Here is an 18,758-nt window from a genome sequence, read left to right as displayed (position 1 = left end):
ATTCAATTCAAATATTTTACAACAGTTTCTCAATCTTCTTCGGGAATTAACCCGCACTTTCAATTTGACTATGTTTCAAAGACTCAAAAGATTTCACTTTTTTGTGTGAAATAAACATTAAAATAGGTGTTTGGGTTGGCTTCTTTTTCCTAGTCATACTCACAAGACACAGTGATTTTCCCTTTTGACACAATTATACAAATATTGTTTGTTTTGATTAAATAAGTGATAACACTTTTGAGTAATCCAGCTTTATTATAGACATAACCCATTTTATGCATGGCAAGTCTAATTTATTTGATTTTTTCTTTATTGAACTATTCATTATTTGATAAAAACACTGTATTATATCAAATTGAGATTTACGGATAACATTTGTGTACCATTGAACTACCAATATTATATAACACTGGCCAATTAGGGTGTGCGACGTGACCAATGTAAGGAAGGGCCAAAGTTATGCTTATGAAGGAAAAATGTGTGTCACGTGGCACACTTAATCTTAATTAGCCGATGTTATATAACACTGGTAGTCCAATGATACATAAGCACTACCCCTTAAGCTTATACGTTGTTTCTTATGATATACTCCCTCTATCTCGTAATGTATGTTAGATTTACAACAAAAATTGTTTTAGAAAAATGTTGTTTTCAATTTTCAATGGTGTTTTTAATTTAATTTAATTTAATTTTCTTTCACAATAATACTTTCTAATAAATATTATGTGCATCATTTTGAAGTTAATATTTTTCACTTTATATATTTATGCAGCTAAAAGTAATTTAGTAAAATTGTTATTCTTTCTATGAAATAGAATGAGTATTTTGTGACAAAATCCATAAAAATCAAGTAAAAGAAATTATATTGAATGACAGGTGATTGTAAAAATAAGAAGAAAAAGGCAACAAATTATGAGATAATCATTCCAAATGGATGCAACTTTCTTGCTATCAACCTCATCATATGTGTCATCATACACCTTTGCCTCTTTTCTCTCTACATTTCCCTCACTTGACCCCACCAATTCCTTTCTACTCTTTCTCTTTTCAGCCTCCCACAGCAAACTTAATTTTTTATTCAACCTAAAATGTACTACTAGTAAATAATAATAAAATTCACTAACATATAAGATATTAATAAAGAAAAGGAGAGTGGCATAGAGATCCCATCTACTAGCATATATCAGTTCATATTGTTTAGGGTTAGAAACCATATAATTAAGAAAGCTATAACTATAACTATCCATTCTCTCTTCTTTTCTCTCCAAATTCAAACACTAATATATACTTCTTTCTTCCCACCTTAGTAACCTTTATCACTTTCTCACAAAAACTGAATCAAACTTAGAATTGAAGAAAAAATGGACAATAGAGAAATTTCAAATGGTTTTCTTCATGAAAATACAACAAGTTCATCAAATGAAAATCCTCCTATTTTAAAGAGGAAAAGAAATCTCCCTGGAAATCCAGGCAAGCTTCTTATAATTCCATGGTTTATCTCTTTTTTATTTTCTTTATCTCTAATTACTTATTCTTATCATAAGTATATTAAAATTTCAAAGCTAATTAATTATCTTTTTATTTTTTATATAAATAATTAAGAAGCAAATCATTTGTTATATACTATGTAACATATAACACTTCAGATTGAAAGGTTATTCAGTTTCCAACAAATCAAAACATATGTTTCTATTCAATAAATTAATTTTTTTCTCGAGTTATTAATCGTGTTGATATGTGTCCGCATCAATATTTTGTGTCTATGTCAGTGTTTCATAGATTATATTATATGCACATGCAGATCCTGAAGCAGAAGTGATATCTTTATCACCAAAAACATTGATGGCAACAAACAGATTCGTGTGTGAAATTTGTCTAAAGGGTTTTCAAAGGGATCAAAATCTTCAACTTCATCGACGTGGACATAACCTACCTTGGAAGCTGAAACAAAGAACAAGTAAAGAAATAAGGAAGAGAGTGTATGTGTGTCCAGAGAAGACATGTGTTCATAATCATCCTTCAAGGGCTTTGGGAGATTTAACTGGGATAAAGAAGCACTTTTGTAGGAAACACGGTGAGAAGAAGTGGAAGTGTGAGAAGTGCTCAAAATTTTATGCTGTTCAATCGGATTGGAAAGCACACTCAAAGACTTGTGGTACTAGAGAATACAAATGTGATTGTGGCACTATCTTTTCAAGGTAAGTAATTTATCTTTTCTTAATTCTTAGATATGTCATACTAAAAAAATTTATGTCAAAGTTGTAACTTGTCTTAGATTAGTGCAGCACTAAAAAGAACTTGAAAGAAGCAAGTTTGATTACCTTTTTGCAGCTATCTTAAACGACAAAAGTTATTAGCTACTAATAGTTTGGATTTTGGAATTATCTAATTACTACCTTTCCTTTGTGATTATTATTTCTGTTTTAATTACTTTGACTCATTGAGGGTTGAGATTGTTGAAAATAGAAGTCTTGTATGGAATAAAATAAAAGGGACTTCGATCCTCAATGGAATAATGCTAAAAAAGATCGTTACATTTAGAGAGAGAAAAAAACAAGTTCTCTCTAAATATAACGGTCTTGCTACTACTGCAGGACCACTTAAGACTGAAGAGTTGCAAGTAAGCTGAAGTCTAATGGAATAAAAACATTTTAGATCATAAATATTCAATAAATCTTTGCCATTCAAAAAAAAATACTCTTGAATTTTGACACTAAAATTCAATAAGCAAAGACTTTCCAATTGGTCCTATATATGCTAAAAAAAATTTATGACAGGCCGCATGCCAGACTTAGGGTTTAAAAAATTTGATAGGTCAGACTTAAACTTTGCAAAGCTTAACTCGATCTAGCTTATTCCCATCCTAAGAGGGAGTACAAATTATGACCCTTACAAGCTAGTCATGCTATATTAATTTTCTTACATTCCCATTTTTTGTTTATTGTTGAATACTTATCAATTTAATTTGGTGCAACACAGGAGGGATAGCTTTGTCACTCACAGGGCATTTTGTGATGCCTTAGCAGAAGAAACAGCTAGAATAAATGGATCAACAAACATAAACAACTCATTATTAGGAATGGGAGGTAACAACATTGGTAATTACAACATTATGCAAAATTCTCTTGTCCCTAACATAGGAACTCATTTTTCTTCAATTTTCAAACCAATCTCATGCACAAACCATGAAACAACTAATCAAACATCTAGGTCAGGTTTATCTCTTTGGATGTCTCAAACATCTCATGACACAATATTGGCTAATAATAGTAATTTGCATGAGATTCATGAAAATTGGGTGTTTGGAAATAAATTCTCCTCTAATAATGAATGTCAAGAGTTAACTAGTTCTATTTCACTTCCACTAGTGAATAATAACATTGATAATAAGGATAGTACTACAAGTACAAACAATCTTGTTAGTGTTCCTTCCTTGTATAGCTCACAACACCAATCACAATCTCATCATCAAACAACCTCAGCAAACATGTCAGCAACAGCTTTGTTGCAAAAAGCTGCTCAAATTGGGACAACTTCAACTGAATCATTATTCCTTGGAAGCTTAGGTTTGAGATGCAATAGTCCAAGTCAAGATCATGGGAACAAATTTTGTGGGGTGTATGGTTCAAGTTCAGTTCTTACATCAAGTGATCTTGGGTCAGCTGAGAGCTATATTTCAGGTGAATTGTCACAAATGCCCTCCATAAAACGAAGGCGGGTGCAAAATGAAGAGGGTGTTTGGGGACAAACTAGGGATTTTCTTGGTGTTGGTGGTGCTAACCATTTGCCACAGTTCATCAATCGACGGATGGATTTGATTTGATCTTGTATTCATGATGAAAGTCTTTAATTTCTTTGTTATTTTCTAAATGAATGGCAAAATATGATAATAAAAATGAATAAACGGTGGATTATTTTGATGTTGAAGTTATTAATTAGGAGCAAGGAGGTTAATAGAATTACCTACTTAAATCCGGTCTTGAGAATGCAACAATATTAAAAGAGTTAAAGAAGACATTTGTCGATCGTACTCCAGTGATCTAAAGATAATATTAATTTTTACAGTTTCACGTTGAAATATTGATTTACTAAATCAAAATAGAAATTTAAGTGTATATCTCATAACTTTTTACACTAAGGTAAAGGTGGCAATTGAGTGCTAGAGGAAGATTGTAAAGTTGTTAAAAAACTATTGAAGGGCTGAAATTAAGAAGATATATATGCATGCAATGCAATGCATATTCCTTTGAATCCATAAAGCTGTTTCCTTTAAAAAATGCTTTAATTTTTTTTATAAAGGGAAGGGGTTTTATGGAGTTGTGGGGGAAAAGGATATATAGGACACCGCTTTTGGACTCCATTATTGCTCAAGTTCATCTCTGTTGTGTTGTAGTTGTTCCCTGGCAAAATGGACTCAAAAGAGAATTTTTCAGTGACATGCTTTTTTACTTGGTTGTAGTTGTCCCCTGTCAAAATGGACTCCATTATTGCTCAATATCATCTCTTTCAGCACGTTGGTTTGAAAAAACCAACCATACTACCTCTTTGAATTTTGGGTCGGGTCTTACCGAGACTAATTCAATCCTACAAAATTAACTTATATTATGTTAAGTGTCAATTTTATAAACTCATTTCAAATATTATCTTTATTTAATATGCGACTTGAATATTTTTCTTTCTATACAACCTTCACGCTTAACAATATTGTGTTCAATACATGGATATAATTAATAGATGGTCCGAACCGAACTCTGATACGAACCTAAATTGCATGCGGTCGCTGACTCCACACAATCACACATTCAATTAGACTATGGTTGTTCGATCCGATCTCAATCAGATGGTCACAATTAATTACAATAATTTAGATTCACTGTGATACATGTGAGAATTTAAGAACTTAATCCACAAAATTGACTTGTACGATGAAGAATATCATTATCATGACCACAAATCCCATACATGTAGCATCTAGTGTAACAATCTAGATTATACATAATGACGGGAAAAGCTTTTACTACAATTCTTAGGCATACTAGCTATTATCGTTTGACATTGTTTCCCTTACGCAATAATCATATCATTTATCCAAAGGCAATCTTTAAAAATCCAAATTTTTGGGAAAAAAGTGATTGATAATCATTAGAACAATGTCTACATAACTTGTCCCACTCCCACACCACCACGCTCTCATGTAACCAAAAGAACACAAACAAAATTTTAACGCCGTGAGTGCCGCAGTCAAAACTTAAAACTAAAGAACATAGGTTCACTTTTTTACTTTGCCCTTTTTTGTGAGTGTGACATAAGCCTCTTGTTATTTTGATCCGTATGTTTTCTTTCCCGATCGATATAATGCAATGAGCAAAGGTTCACTGTTAAATCTAATCCATTATAAGCTAATATATTTATCCACACACACGTGTAATGTTAAACTAGCAATGCAAATGTAGAACAGAGAAGAGAGACAAGTGAAAAGTGAGATTTCAAATTGTTGGGATTAAGTTTGAGTGATTAATTCTACATCAATTATGAATAGACAAAACGTTGAATATATATGAGATGTGACATATACACATTAATGTTTTAAGGTTTTGAGCGAAGATATGATGTCTCCATCGCTTATAATCATAGGTAATTGGTTCGCTGTTGCTTTCCGTGCTCCTTCAGACCACCCAACAACTAATATAAGAGCTTTTGGTTTGGAAGTGTTGTTTTGGAAGGTTCTAGCTAGGAAAGACTTGGTACTTAGACGAGTCCATTGTGACTTGACCTCTCTTTATTAGGAACTTCTCTAGTGCATAGTTGTGGTATGGATACAATTACAATCACAAGTTCCGTTGTGAAGTTTGGACGAGAGAGAATTGATGGAAGAATCATTTTTTGGCTTGTGGAAAATTCAAGTTAACAATGTGTTGATACAATCAATATTACACAAGGTGTTTCTTAGTACATGGACATTGATTGAAATTGATGCAAAGTGTGTGTGAGATTACTTCGGCAATTGAACAATTTTCAATCAACATGGAAGCTGCACCATAAGTTTTCAAACTAATTTTCGACATGTGAAAGTTCATGGAGTGGTTTAACTTCAAGTAAAATATACTCTTTATGGTGGATTATGATAGTTTTTTGAATGATGATTGCCGGTGACGGCAATGACAATATATGTACCATTTTCAATGGAGATGAAGATTGTTGGTGTTAGTTGAAAAATATATGTTGAAGAAGTCTCACATTACCTAGTATTATAAAGGAAAAGGGAGGTTGGGACTATATATATATGGACTATAATTTTTTGTTATATGACACACTAGCCAAAAACACATTAAACTTGTATGGAATTTTTTCTTTTCTTTTCTCTTGTACCTTTGTTTTCTAGTATTGTGAGATGTAGAGTGTGGGTGTAAATGGGGTCGTGGGGTGTTTAAGAGTAGTCTATCTGTCGTCAAAATTTACATATAGTATTATTCTTTAGCTATTATTAGACAACGTTCGTGGTTTTTTTTCTTCTACGTCGGACTTTCCAATAAATGGTATTAGAGTCTAAGTTAAATGAGAGTGTGTGAATGGATTCCAGTGATTAGTTATGATAATTGGTCTTTAGCTCCCTAAAAATTGTTCTGCTTATTGAAATAAATGGTCGTAGTGTTTTAAGATAATCAAATTTTACACATAAAAATAGCATATCAAATACAAGCCGATTAAGAGTTACGACTCCATATTCTCGTGAACTAATTTAATTGATATGAACAATGTTATGCAAGATCTGAGGTTCGAACCTCAGCCACCAACAAAGAAAGAGTTGCGACGCCATCAGAGACAAAAAATAATATCCCTAAAAGCAATTATCAACTGTTATCGTTAAAACAAACTAAAACACAACAAAAGTGGAACATTACCTGCGCTTTCCTTTTCATCTTTCAGACAACATGAAGTTCACAGACTCACCGGTGATCGAACTTCCCGTCGCCGGAACCACCCTCTCTCTCCACCAAAACAATCTCTCCATGCACGTCGGAACCTCCGTATGGCCCTGCTCCCTCGTCCTGGTCAAATTCATCGACCGCTGGATCCACACTCCACCCAACACCACCAACCCCTACACCCACCTCCTCAACTTCCAATCCAAACGCGCCATCGAACTCGGCTGCGGTTGCGGCGTCGCTGGCATGGGTCTCTACCTTCTCGGACTCACCGACATCATCCTCACCGATATCCCTCCGGTTATGCCCGCACTCAAGAAGAATCTCAAATCGAATAAACCCGTTCTGAAGAAGAATCTGAAATACTCGATTTTGTATTGGAATAATAAGGATCAGATTAACGCGGTGAATCCTCCGTTTGATTTTGTTGTTGCTGCTGATGTTGTTTATATCGAAGAATCTGTGCCGGAGTTTGTGAATGCTATGGAAGTGTTAGTGGCGGAGGATGGTGTTGTTTTGCTTGGGTATCAGATTAGGTCACCGGAGGCGCATACGGTTTTTTGGGAAATGTGTGGGGTTGTTTTTGATGTTGAGAAAGTTCCTCACGAGGATCTTCATCCTGAGTATGCTTATGAGGAAGCTGATGTTTTTTTGTTGAGGAAGAAGAAGAAACAGTGATGATTGGTAAGGTTTTAAGTGCTCGATTGTGAAATTCGCATTACATTGCAGCAAATTTTGTGTTGATATGTTTTTGTTTTGCTGTTAATGCTTTGTAATGACCAATGTTGTCGATTGTGGATCGTGGAAAATAGGGTTTAGGGTTTAACGGTTTGTACAAAATTTGCTATGCAGCAGTGCTATAGTGCCGATGTAGCTGCTGTTTTACATCATTTTGTACTAAATAGTGTATCTTGGAATGATAGTTATTTGTTCAAATCTTGCTAAGTTATAGTCTCTATTTAATAACATTGGTAATGATTTGAATAATCAAGTGATTTATAACATCTTCTATTTTGGAGTAGATATATGAGTTCATTTTAAAAAAAGATGTTAGTTATTTTGTTTCTGGTATACAAACTGTTAGTCAAACTTATAGCTAGTTTGTTCGTTGTTACATTATTAGGAGAAACTTGTTAGGTTTTATACAGGATAGTAACTTTTGGAACAGAGGAACACGGGTGATATATTTCACAACACAAATTGCATGTTGTGGCTGGATTGATCTTTTGATAAATCATATGACTATCATAGATGTGAATTGTGCTTTTGATTTGGTAAGTTATAGGTACCAAAATATACGAGAGAAAAGGAAAAATCGTTGTATTAAGACTGAACTAAGAAGACCTGTACCAAGATGATAACAAATTCTGAGGAACGAAATGTAAAAAACCATAAAAGCTAATCGCCCTTGAATGTTTGAGGTTCTCCGATCTCTTCCTGAAGTCCCAACAAGTTCTAGTACCCTGCATCCTAATATATACCCCCTTACAGCTAAAACACACACCAGTCATGTACTCTCCCTACTGTTAACTTAGTAGTTTTTTACACAGTAGTAAACTTACCATTTTTTCTGTTTCAGTGTTTGTTTGTTCATGATTCCCTGCATTGTACCTCTCTTTTTTCTTCATATGGATCTTATGATGAAGCTTAGCTCCGTCCTTGTTTTCATTCTAATAAGTAGAGGTGAAGAGAATTGTCCAGCAGTGTGGTAGTCAATCAGTTATGTATAGTGTTTCAGGGTAGCAGAATTTGGTATAAATAAAGTGTTCTCAAATGGTGGCTATAGTGGGGCTATAGCATCGTAGCATAACAGATTTCGAACAAACCAATATTTTCCTTGATGAAGAACATTGCATGTAGTCTAAGTATGATGTGAAGCTCCATGAGTACAAATAATGTATATATATTTCATGATGATTTTCACCTTATTATCAGTTCAGAATTCAAATTCCTTTTGAGAATTACTAGTAGTCTATAAACAACTTGCATGTGAAAACCTACAAGCCAATCTCAGAGTGTTCTAATGCAAATTCTTTTTGTTCTTTAATCTTTCTAGGTTCTTATGAAACTTACTCTGGAGAAAGATTCTTGCTAACAGGTCTGGCAGAATGGTGATCATGCCAGTGTTCACGTTGACCTTCAGAATATATGCTTGCTGCTGTCTTGGTCTTGGGATTTAGACTCCCTTGTTATGTGTTTCATGCAAATTTTCACGGAGACCTTCTTTTCTCCCCTATTCTAAAAGAACTGTGTTTTTGTCTTGAAATATGCTTTCAAACATGATGAAAACTGGGTTTTTTCTTCGGAATTACACTTCCAAAGTGTATGTAGGGGTGGGTGAAATTGTTAGGCCCAATAACTAAAACAATTAATATAATTGAGAGGGTTAAATATCTCCTGCATCACCTAATATTTACATCATTTTATTACTGGATTCTAATATTTACATAATTTTATTACTGGATTGTGGCTGAAGGTACCCTGGTTCCTTACACATTAATTAATATTTCAGATTATCCTGCATTACGTGTGAGTAGAAGCATGTACACATGTTATGTGAGACACAATTAGATGTATGTTGAAAACTATTTTATATAGTAGGCGTATTGAACTGATCTTAATTTGATCAATACGCAAATGATAGGTTGATATAATTTCTTGAGCTTGAGGGTTTTTATGGCTTTACTGAAGTTCTTTTAGTGGCTTAAAGTTCTGATTGACTTGATTGCAATTCACTTAAATTACACCAATGTGTAATGTATTGGCACAATATTAGACTCTTTTAGTGCAAACTACCTAAAAACACAGCTGAAGGACATTGGAGGGATGGATATTGGTCTGCTATCCGATGCAAAAATAAGATCAAGAAACGAAGTTGTGTGAGATACATGTACAGCAACAACAACCAAAACGAAAACAAGTTTACCCTCCTAGTTCTAATTTATAACAGCTTCTCAATAAAATTAATTTTATGACTTTTTGTTTATAAAAAATTTAAAACATATTTTTTCTTTTGGAAAAGCCTTGTAAGATTTATATGATGATATCATTTTTTTTGTTAAAAATCCAATTGACAATCTAACAATAGCACCTCATGTATAAGTTTGGTTTCGTGGTTGTGGCGAAGGAGTTTAGTAGGTCGAGGGTTCGACTTTCACTTTCAACATGATACTAAACATTTGTTGTTTCAAAATATAAATAAATAAACCACGCATATTCTACCAACATCATTTGTATTGTAAAAAAAGAGAATGATATGTGAATGACACTTCTCATAGACCCCGTTTTAATCTTTTATTTTTTGCATAAAAGATCATAATCAACAGTACTATCTAATACAAACAAATGTATAATCAAAGCTTATATATAGTGAAAAACACAGACAGAATTGTAGTTCAAGACTGCTTAAGGTAAAAGTCATGTTTGTATACAGTTTGATAGTTAATATTTACCCAAGTATAAAGGCATCAAGCCTTTGTTATGTATGTTTTGGTGTCATTGTACAAAGCATGAGACCAGCTACACTTCAAAAATTGAAAAAGCAAAAAAGTAAACAAAGTTACAACTTACAATCAAATATATATATATAATGTATAATTTTTTCCTTACTTATCCCTCACCATTAGTTTTCAGATGAAGCAGTTACTTTTCCCCTCTTAAACTACTGTTTGTTATTAACTTATTTCTTCAAATTGTAATTAAGGATCCATGCATCACAATATTTTCTTTCAAGGAATGAAAGAAGTACCATCATGGACAGGAAAATGTGAAATCACTTGAGCATTGTTTGATCTATGTTGTTCCCCTTGATCAAAAGATATGAAAGAAGTACTATAGTATTCAACAAATCCACTGGTTTTATGATTAACCACCTCATGCACACCTTGATCACCATTTAGTTTTTTATCAGAAAATGATGCCGAGTCTTTCATCAATGAACCACCACATTGTCTAGGCTGTGTTTGGTAGAAAACTTTGGAAACTACCAATTCCCCTTCTTTCTCCTCTTCATTGTTTCCAAGATGGTATTGGTGCATAACCCAATTTGTTTTCTCTGGCTTTCTTTGCTTTCTGTAGTTAGTGTAAAGCACAAGAATTTTCTTATACCCTTTTAACTTGCCACTCACGAAAACTGGCCTTGTTTTACCTGTTTTGTGCCATCTTGTCTCACTTCCATCAGCATCTGTGTGCACTTTTCTTCTTTTTCTTGTTCCTGTTGTGTATGCTTTTGATGGCCTGTGAAAGAAATGTCGGATCAGTCCATCTTTGCCGACTCCTGCATATTAGACGTAAAATAATAAATTAACACACAAAAAACTTTATATATACGATACAAGATGAGACTTTTTTATTAGAAACTATGAAAGAATAAAAGAAATGGAAAGTTAATTATAAGGCATGTATATATTTGGTGGCTTAAATTGACCTGGTAACTTCTCTGGATGAGTACAGCAGATTCCATTCTCTCCTTCAAGAGTAGGGATGAATTCATCAATTAAAGGATGAAGCATTTGAATATCAGACCTCACTTTTGCTTCCAAATGTTCAAGAATCTCTTGATCAGTTGGATCAAACTTCACCCCAGCAGGTAGTCCAGGTAACTCATGAATTCCAGCACCCTATAATTGATTAACACCATAATATTTATAATATTAGTATAAATAAAAAACACCATAAAATCATTAACACCACCAAAGAAAAATAATAATACGATAAATTTTCGTTGTGTGTCATGATTTTGGCAAAAGCTACATTTTAATGCTTTAACAAAATCACGGTGTCACTGTAATTTTGTAACGAATGTGAAGAACCTGATCTTGGCATTTGATATGATGACCACATGTAGGACAAGTTCTGATTAAGCTATCTTTGCGTCTCTCCATAAGGATAGTACTATGATTATTTTCAGGGTAACTACACTGAGTCATTTTCTTATGTACCTCCCTTATTCCATTTCTATGTATAAAAGAAATGAAACAGAAACCAAAAGAGGGAGACAAAGAGAGAGATAGCTTGAGTTAAGAGATGGATATTTAAAGTAGTTGAAATAAATAATAAGATTGAGAAAAGAAGAACTTGTCTCTTCTAAAGGGTTGCTACCCTCATGCCACTTCTTGTTGAGAGGTGGAAAGGAATTAAATTCTACCTTACTTTTTTTGGTACTTAATAACTTTTATATTAACATAATAAATTATAATATTGTAGCTAGTCCTTCTTAATTCCACTTACTAATGGGGTGAATGAGAGAGTGTGACACCTAAACATTCTAAATATAGAGACTGAAATTAAAAATTAGAGATATGGGGTTAGTTGGATTGAGAGAGAAAAGAATAAAAAAAATATATAAGATTGCTTGGATCTCAAGTTGTGTAGTTGCTTTGTATATTTGTATGAAAACTTGTTGAGGAATAAATGTAGATTTTTGTCCTTTATTAGTCTGACTAAAGGGTAGCTTTAGTTAAGATTAAAATCAAGAATCAAGAATAAAACAAGTTTTATGTTGGAAAGAAATAATTAAAAAAAATTGATATATAGAAGAGTTGAGTGGGATTGGAGCAACCTAATTAATGTAGAAGGAGAGAATTGTAGAACTTAGGTCCAATGTCAACCTGGAGTGTAGATAAAGTCAAAAATATTCATACCAGAAAACTATAAGGAGAAATTAAATTGAAAAAAACATTTTTCAACCAACCATAACAATTTCATTCCTTCACGTGGACTTCTCATGCATAGCAAGAAACCTCTCTCTCAATGTAACATTGACAAGCTTAGCCCTCAACATCATTGATAGTTGCATTGCAGCATACTATATATCTGTTGATACATGTATTCTACTGCATTTGTGCATTATTAGGTGGAAATTTAAGCAGGTAGAAAATTAATATTGTTTGTGAGAATAATATTGACACATCATGCGTAGATATAAATTCTTTTTAGTGCAACTAATTTCTCTGTTTGTATATATAGAGGTTAAACTCAACATGTAACACACTTGGTTATTTTAAATATAAGTGTGTCGGAGATAACTCTTTGTTGCTTAAAACTCAATAATTGATAAGGTGACTTATTGTTTACAAGAAACATAAAAACTTCATGATATGAGACCATGAATTTCACTCCCCTCACTAACAAAAATAACAACTATGTAGTGAGAGTTTCTATAACAAACAATCACGGATATTGTTGATTGCAGCTCAAATCATACAAGTGCGTAGGTTTAACGTCTGTTGTCGGTGTAAAGACCTTGTTGATGTGTAATTTATAAGTATCTTTTTAAATGCTCTCTAAACCTTGAGATCTGTCCTGGCTAATCTTCGAGATATAACTCGTCTAAAAATCCTTTACATCAACCCATATATAAATTAGATCATATATAGTCTAAAAACATTATGGAAACAAAAAAGACAATTACTACTTTGATAATAGTAGTTTAATGAAATGTAAAACATTTTCAACTACTCGAGGGCTGAGGCCATCCCCGTTTCGTGTGTAAATTAATCAACATAATTTTTTTTGGTTCAAATATCCTTGTTTTGGCCGGTTCCTACCGATTTCGTTACATGCTTGATCCAATACCTATATTGGACCGGTTACCAGTCGGAATGGTTCGACCATATCCGGTTTTTAAAACACTGCTATTATCACTATTCATCCACCAAAAAGAATGACTTCAAATTTAATTTATATAACATAATAACGCTACAAAAGTACACATGACTACATACATCACATGTGCTTGATTGTTGAAAGACATGTTCAAACCTATGAAACAAAATCAAGAAATTGACAGTCCAACAAGAAAGCAACACCAAATAGAAGACTCATTCCCTAACACAACAATGAATTATGTAAGGCATCTTTAATTTTATTATGGTTTCTCTTCTATTTCATTCACCATTTTTATTTTTAATTTGATCTCTTTCATCATTTCCAAACATTCTGTTATTTCTTTCAAACTATTCTCCTGAGCAGTAACCAACTGCTCTCAGCTTCAATTTGATCCCTTCTTCCTTTGAAGAACAATAAGAACTGGCTTCTTTTTCCTTCAAAACATTCTCTTGAGGCCTACCAAGCTGCTCTCCATGTTCATCATCTGAAACAAGATCTGATTTATTTTTAGGAGCGGCATTAGTCTCGTGTGAGCTGGATTATGAGTTCACAACTCTACTTTTTCGTATCTTAGCTGCATAGTACATAATGGAATTATTCCGGTTACAAATTTTAAGAACTATAGGAGGCATGTGTAGTAAAATCAGAATCCTCATTTGTAAAAGAAAATAATTCATATAAGTTAATACATACACAAGTAGGAAATAAACTGGAGCAACAGTTCTTGTTTCACAGCGTGCGAAATAATAGGTTCTATTATGACAATAATATCAATCAATCAGGGAGAATAAACTTAATTTGAGTTGAGAAAAGTTATTAGAAATAGAAATTAAGATACTGAAAGTTATGGTGAAGTTTCGGGCACTTAATATGTTGAAGCTGAACATGTGCAACATCTATATTGCTATTGAGTAATAATATCGGTGCAAGCCATGGATCAGAGACTAAAAAGGATAATAATAACTCAAATTTAGTAAGGACGCCGGACAAATAAAGCAATTCGGAAGCTACACTTATGAATAGAATTTCAAGGCAATCACTTGGATAGATATGGCTTGCTCAAGAAGCAACTTAACAGGTAGAAAGACAATGACCACAATGCTAGCATAGATTTCCAACTGAAAACCTTTAGGGGGATGGAGAGTATGCAAACTGATGATGTTGCCACAAAGGACGTAATGCTGTTGCAGAACACCAACATGGATAATAAGAATAACATGTCAACCCTACAATGAAGCAAAATCAGAACATCATAAAACACAAAACTGAGCAGAAATTAACAAAAAAAAAAAAAAAAAAAAGGTAAAGGCAAGAAAACCAACTCTTCCTCTGATGGAGCATACTGAGCAGGTGGAGCAACAACCACCACTTCGACGGATGGAGCAGACGACCGCGGAGGAGGTGCATGCGCAGGCATTGTGAATGTTTATGGTTTCAAACTTTCAATAAAATAGGTAACTTGATACAAAAGACTAACACTGCTCTCTCTAATTTATGTCATATTCAAACATAAAACAAAAACAAATCTATATAAACAGTACAAAATCTTCCTCTAAAAAAAAGTATAAATCTAATTTATTTTATAAAAATATAAAGTCTAATTCTAAAGAGTAATGATACATAGACACCCTTAGGTGGCAATAACCCTTTGACATCCACACAAAAATCTGACACGTAGTCACGTGGACCCCCCCGCACAAGCGCACTTTCTCTTTTCTCTTATCTTATCTCTTCCTAATGCATGGGGTGTACAAGGGTGTATGGGAATAAATGGTCTCTATGTATCATTACTCAATTCTAAATTATATTCTAAGATAACACCAAATATATTTTCGAATTCCAATTTTGTATAAGGATTTAAATAGAACAAAATTGAGACCGCGCGATGTGCGGGGTTGCAAATGACTTATTTTAAGTATTGTTAGATTAAATTGATTTTTGTATAGTTTTGTATAAAATTTTAATTGAGACAATAAAATTAAATATGACTCAAATTTTGGTAACATTTTTTTTTTTTTAATAATGATAACAAAAGGAGCATGCATATATACATGAAAATAAAATAGATCAGGTGAAATTATTTAATACGTACCCTGGGTAATAAGGACTGGGAAGGAGAAAGGCTTCTCCTTGTTCAGCAAGGCATAACATCAGTGTTTCATTTGTAGAAGTGGCACCAGCGTGGTTTGGATCAAAAGTGACTTTGTTTCCTCGAATTTCAGCCATGAAATCTACCAATGCTTTCTTGAAAGAAGGTAGACCATGGTAGTCTTGGAAGAGAGCAAGCTCTCGAAATTTTGATTTTCCATCACGTTTGAATCCAGCTACACCTGGGTTCTTAGCTAGCCATGACTCCAATCAGCGGCGAAGCTTGCAAAAAAATTATGTAGGGGCTGACTATAAAGAAGATTTTTTTTTTTATTTCTTAAAACAAACATATTAAATTTAAGGATAAAATATATTTTTAATCCCATAAATTATAATTTTTGTAGGTTTAGTCCTTAAAAAAAATTATTCAATTTTTGTCTTAGTTTTTAAAAAATTTACCAAAAAAAAAATGTTTTTAGTCTTGAATTTAATCTCTAACAAAAAATAAAAAATAAGGACTAAAATTAACAAAAGATAGGAACTTAACATAAAAATCACTATTGAAAAACGTTGGACAAAATACATTTCAAGAACCCAATTTCATCTATAATTGTCTGTTTAATAATAGATTAATAATGTCAAATGTAAATAAATACGTTATTTGCAAAAAAAAAACTCATTGTACATTTAATTTATCTATGACTATTATCTTGATAATTTTTATTGTTGAAAGAGCATTGCTAAATCTCGCGAGAGATTTGCTCCCGAAAAATTCACGATAGAGTTTTTTTTCTTATATTTCAATCCTTTCTTTTGCTTTTGGAATGGTTATATATCTTTCTTTGTTTCCTATACTGCAATTAAATAGATATAGACAAAAAGGACCACGTATGTTGTCATGAAATCATGGTCAGGGAGTTGTTGTGGTTGATATATACCAGTTTTGCATGCCATGCCATGCCAGCTGCCATGAAATCAGTGAGTTAAAGTGGTCGTGGTCACATGGAATTAAGCTAAGAGTTAACTTTAGATACCAAACTCATCATTTAAGAGAGAAACTAAATTAATTAAGCAATACAAGTCAATTTAATCTGGTGAAATAGTCGTGATTAAGCATTTTTGTTGTTGAAAAAGGTTGTTATTGAGATCGGAAGTATCAAACCAAATATAAATAAATTTATCAATCTTATAGTGATTTTTTTACTTTATTATTTATGCTAATTTTTACAATTAAATTTATTTGTGATAGTTCAATATTTATTATTTAAGATAGTCGAATATAAATATACACTTATCAATTCAAGAATAATATTTTTTTTTGGTAGGCAAGGCTACCCCTCCTATATGTAGGGCTACGCCCATACTCCAATAGATCAAAAGACAGCTACAAATAGTGACAGAAGTCTTGTTAGTCTACAACCTTAATTATTAATACATTATATGATGGCTTGGTCTAGTTAGATTGTGACATAAAGGTCTGTTTGGTAAATTCAAAAAAAGAGCTTTTAACTCTTAGCTTATAGCTTATAAGCTCGTTTCACAAAAAAAAGTTCTGTTTGGTAACACTTTTTGACCATGAGCTTATAGCTTATTTCACGAGTTTATAAGCTATTTTTCAGAAGCTATTCCAAGTAGCGTTTGAGCTTATAGCTTATAGCTTCTCATTTTTTGTCTCATTTTTACCCTTATCAATTTAACAAAAATTCATATCTACCCTTTGTAATAAATAACTACGTTGAAGAAAAACATAGCACTTTTAATCCCAAATTTCACTTTAACTAAATATATATGCTCACGCTTTTATTTATTTTTACAAAATATTTGCTCATGTTTACAAAAATAAAAACTACATTTTTTTCTTAAAAAAATATATGTTACGTTTGCCTAAATAAATCATATTACGTTATTCTTAATTTTGTTTTTAAGTCTAAAAGCAAAATTTTGTTTGATTTTGGGTCAATACGTTTAATTTTGTTTTAGTGGGTAACAATTAATTTTTTTTAAAGGTTTTGTTTAATTTTTTTATAAAGTCTAAAAACTGAAATAAAATCAATTTTAAATAAAACATTAGCCAATTTATGAATTTAAAAATAACATATGAAAGACATATTAGATTAATATATTTAAACTATGAAATTTTAAATATTTTAAATATCAATTGATACAAATTTTATAATGAATTAAAAATACTCTTTTATGTCATTTTACGTTTATAAGCTAGTTGAACCGCTAATTTTACCAAACACTTCAGTTAGCTTATCAGCTATCAGCTAGCTTATCAACTAAAAGCTATCAGCTAAACGCTATCAGCTAGCTTATAAGCTATCCGCTATTTTTACCAAACAGAGCCAAAAACACACAATGAATTAGTTTTATTTTTTCCTATAGTTCTGACCTTTTAATTAAAAAAATTTGGTTCCCTAAAAATTATGTTGATCCGCAACACAAAGACTTCTTAGGAGATCATAATTCATCCTAATATTAATATTGCAAATGTTAAAAACACTTAATTTTAAAGTTTTGATGAGATATAGGTGCATATATAAGGTATTTAAGCACATTAAATGAAAATATGGTTGGTACGGTTATTTATATTAAATAAAAGTATAACTAACCTAATTTTCAGCAGACCCATTTGAATAATTCCCTTGAGGTTTAGAACTTTATCATAAGGGCTCTTCTCATATTCCTGCCACCCTAGAAAATACGAAGAATCATGGCAATGAGAGTTGCATGGAGAAATTCTAATATGGTCACATATGACCAAAGAAAAAATGTTTGGTCATACACATAAAGAAGTATTTTTTAATAATGAGGAGAAAATTGATAAAAAAAGATGATTTAATATTTTGAGGAGAATCTTTTTATGTGTGTGTCCAAACATTATTAATTTGGTCTTGTGACTATGGAAGAATACCTCTACATGTGGCTTTTGTAGAAGAAATGAATTTTTTTTTTTTTTTTTTTTTAAGTAAATGTCCTCTGTTTTATGAGTTTTCATTGTTCCTCTTCATTGTGTGTGAGCCTCCAGCATGGGTATGACCGACATGAGTCTAACAAAAATTAAAATACATTAAAAATCATATATGTGTGTGTGCGCGTGTTTGAGTGTGTGTGGGTGTCTGTGCGAGCGAA

General features: G+C 32.4%; 3 protein-coding genes across 3 annotated transcripts; 2 read left to right on the top strand and 1 right to left on the bottom strand.

Moving 5' to 3' along the window:
- The first annotated feature begins 1,166 nt into the window (after positions 1–1,166).
- Positions 1,167–4,140, top strand: LOC25487711 (zinc finger protein MAGPIE). The gene is made up of 3 exons (XM_024777571.2): positions 1,167–1,470; positions 1,802–2,198; positions 2,980–4,140. The coding sequence occupies exons 1-3, from the start codon at positions 1,362–1,364 to the stop codon at positions 3,821–3,823; spliced, it is 1,350 nt and encodes a 449-aa protein (XP_024633339.2). The 5' UTR covers positions 1,167–1,361; the 3' UTR covers positions 3,824–4,140.
- Positions 4,141–6,858: 2,718 nt separating this feature from the next.
- Positions 6,859–9,449, top strand: LOC25487710 (protein-lysine methyltransferase METTL21D). The gene is made up of 2 exons (XM_013609707.3): positions 6,859–7,610; positions 8,983–9,449. Exon 1 carries the CDS (start codon positions 6,933–6,935, stop codon positions 7,602–7,604), a length of 672 nt encoding a protein of 223 aa, XP_013465161.1. The 5' UTR covers positions 6,859–6,932; the 3' UTR covers positions 7,605–7,610; positions 8,983–9,449.
- An 868-nt stretch (positions 9,450–10,317) lies between these two features.
- Positions 10,318–12,147, bottom strand: LOC25487709 (NAC domain-containing protein 73). Its single transcript, XM_013609706.3, has 3 exons — positions 11,738–12,147; positions 11,353–11,545; positions 10,318–11,202 (listed from the first exon to the last, which is right to left on the bottom strand). The coding sequence occupies exons 1-3, from the start codon at positions 11,852–11,854 to the stop codon at positions 10,655–10,657; spliced, it is 858 nt and encodes a 285-aa protein (XP_013465160.1). The 5' UTR covers positions 11,855–12,147; the 3' UTR covers positions 10,318–10,654.
- Between the last annotated feature and the right edge of the window lie 6,611 nt (positions 12,148–18,758).

The sequence above is a fragment of the Medicago truncatula genome, chromosome 2, assembly GCF_003473485.1.
Source record: "Medicago truncatula cultivar Jemalong A17 chromosome 2, MtrunA17r5.0-ANR, whole genome shotgun sequence".
Lineage (NCBI taxonomy): Eukaryota > Viridiplantae > Streptophyta > Magnoliopsida > Fabales > Fabaceae > Medicago > Medicago truncatula.
This window is presented reverse-complemented; position numbering and strand designations above follow the sequence as displayed.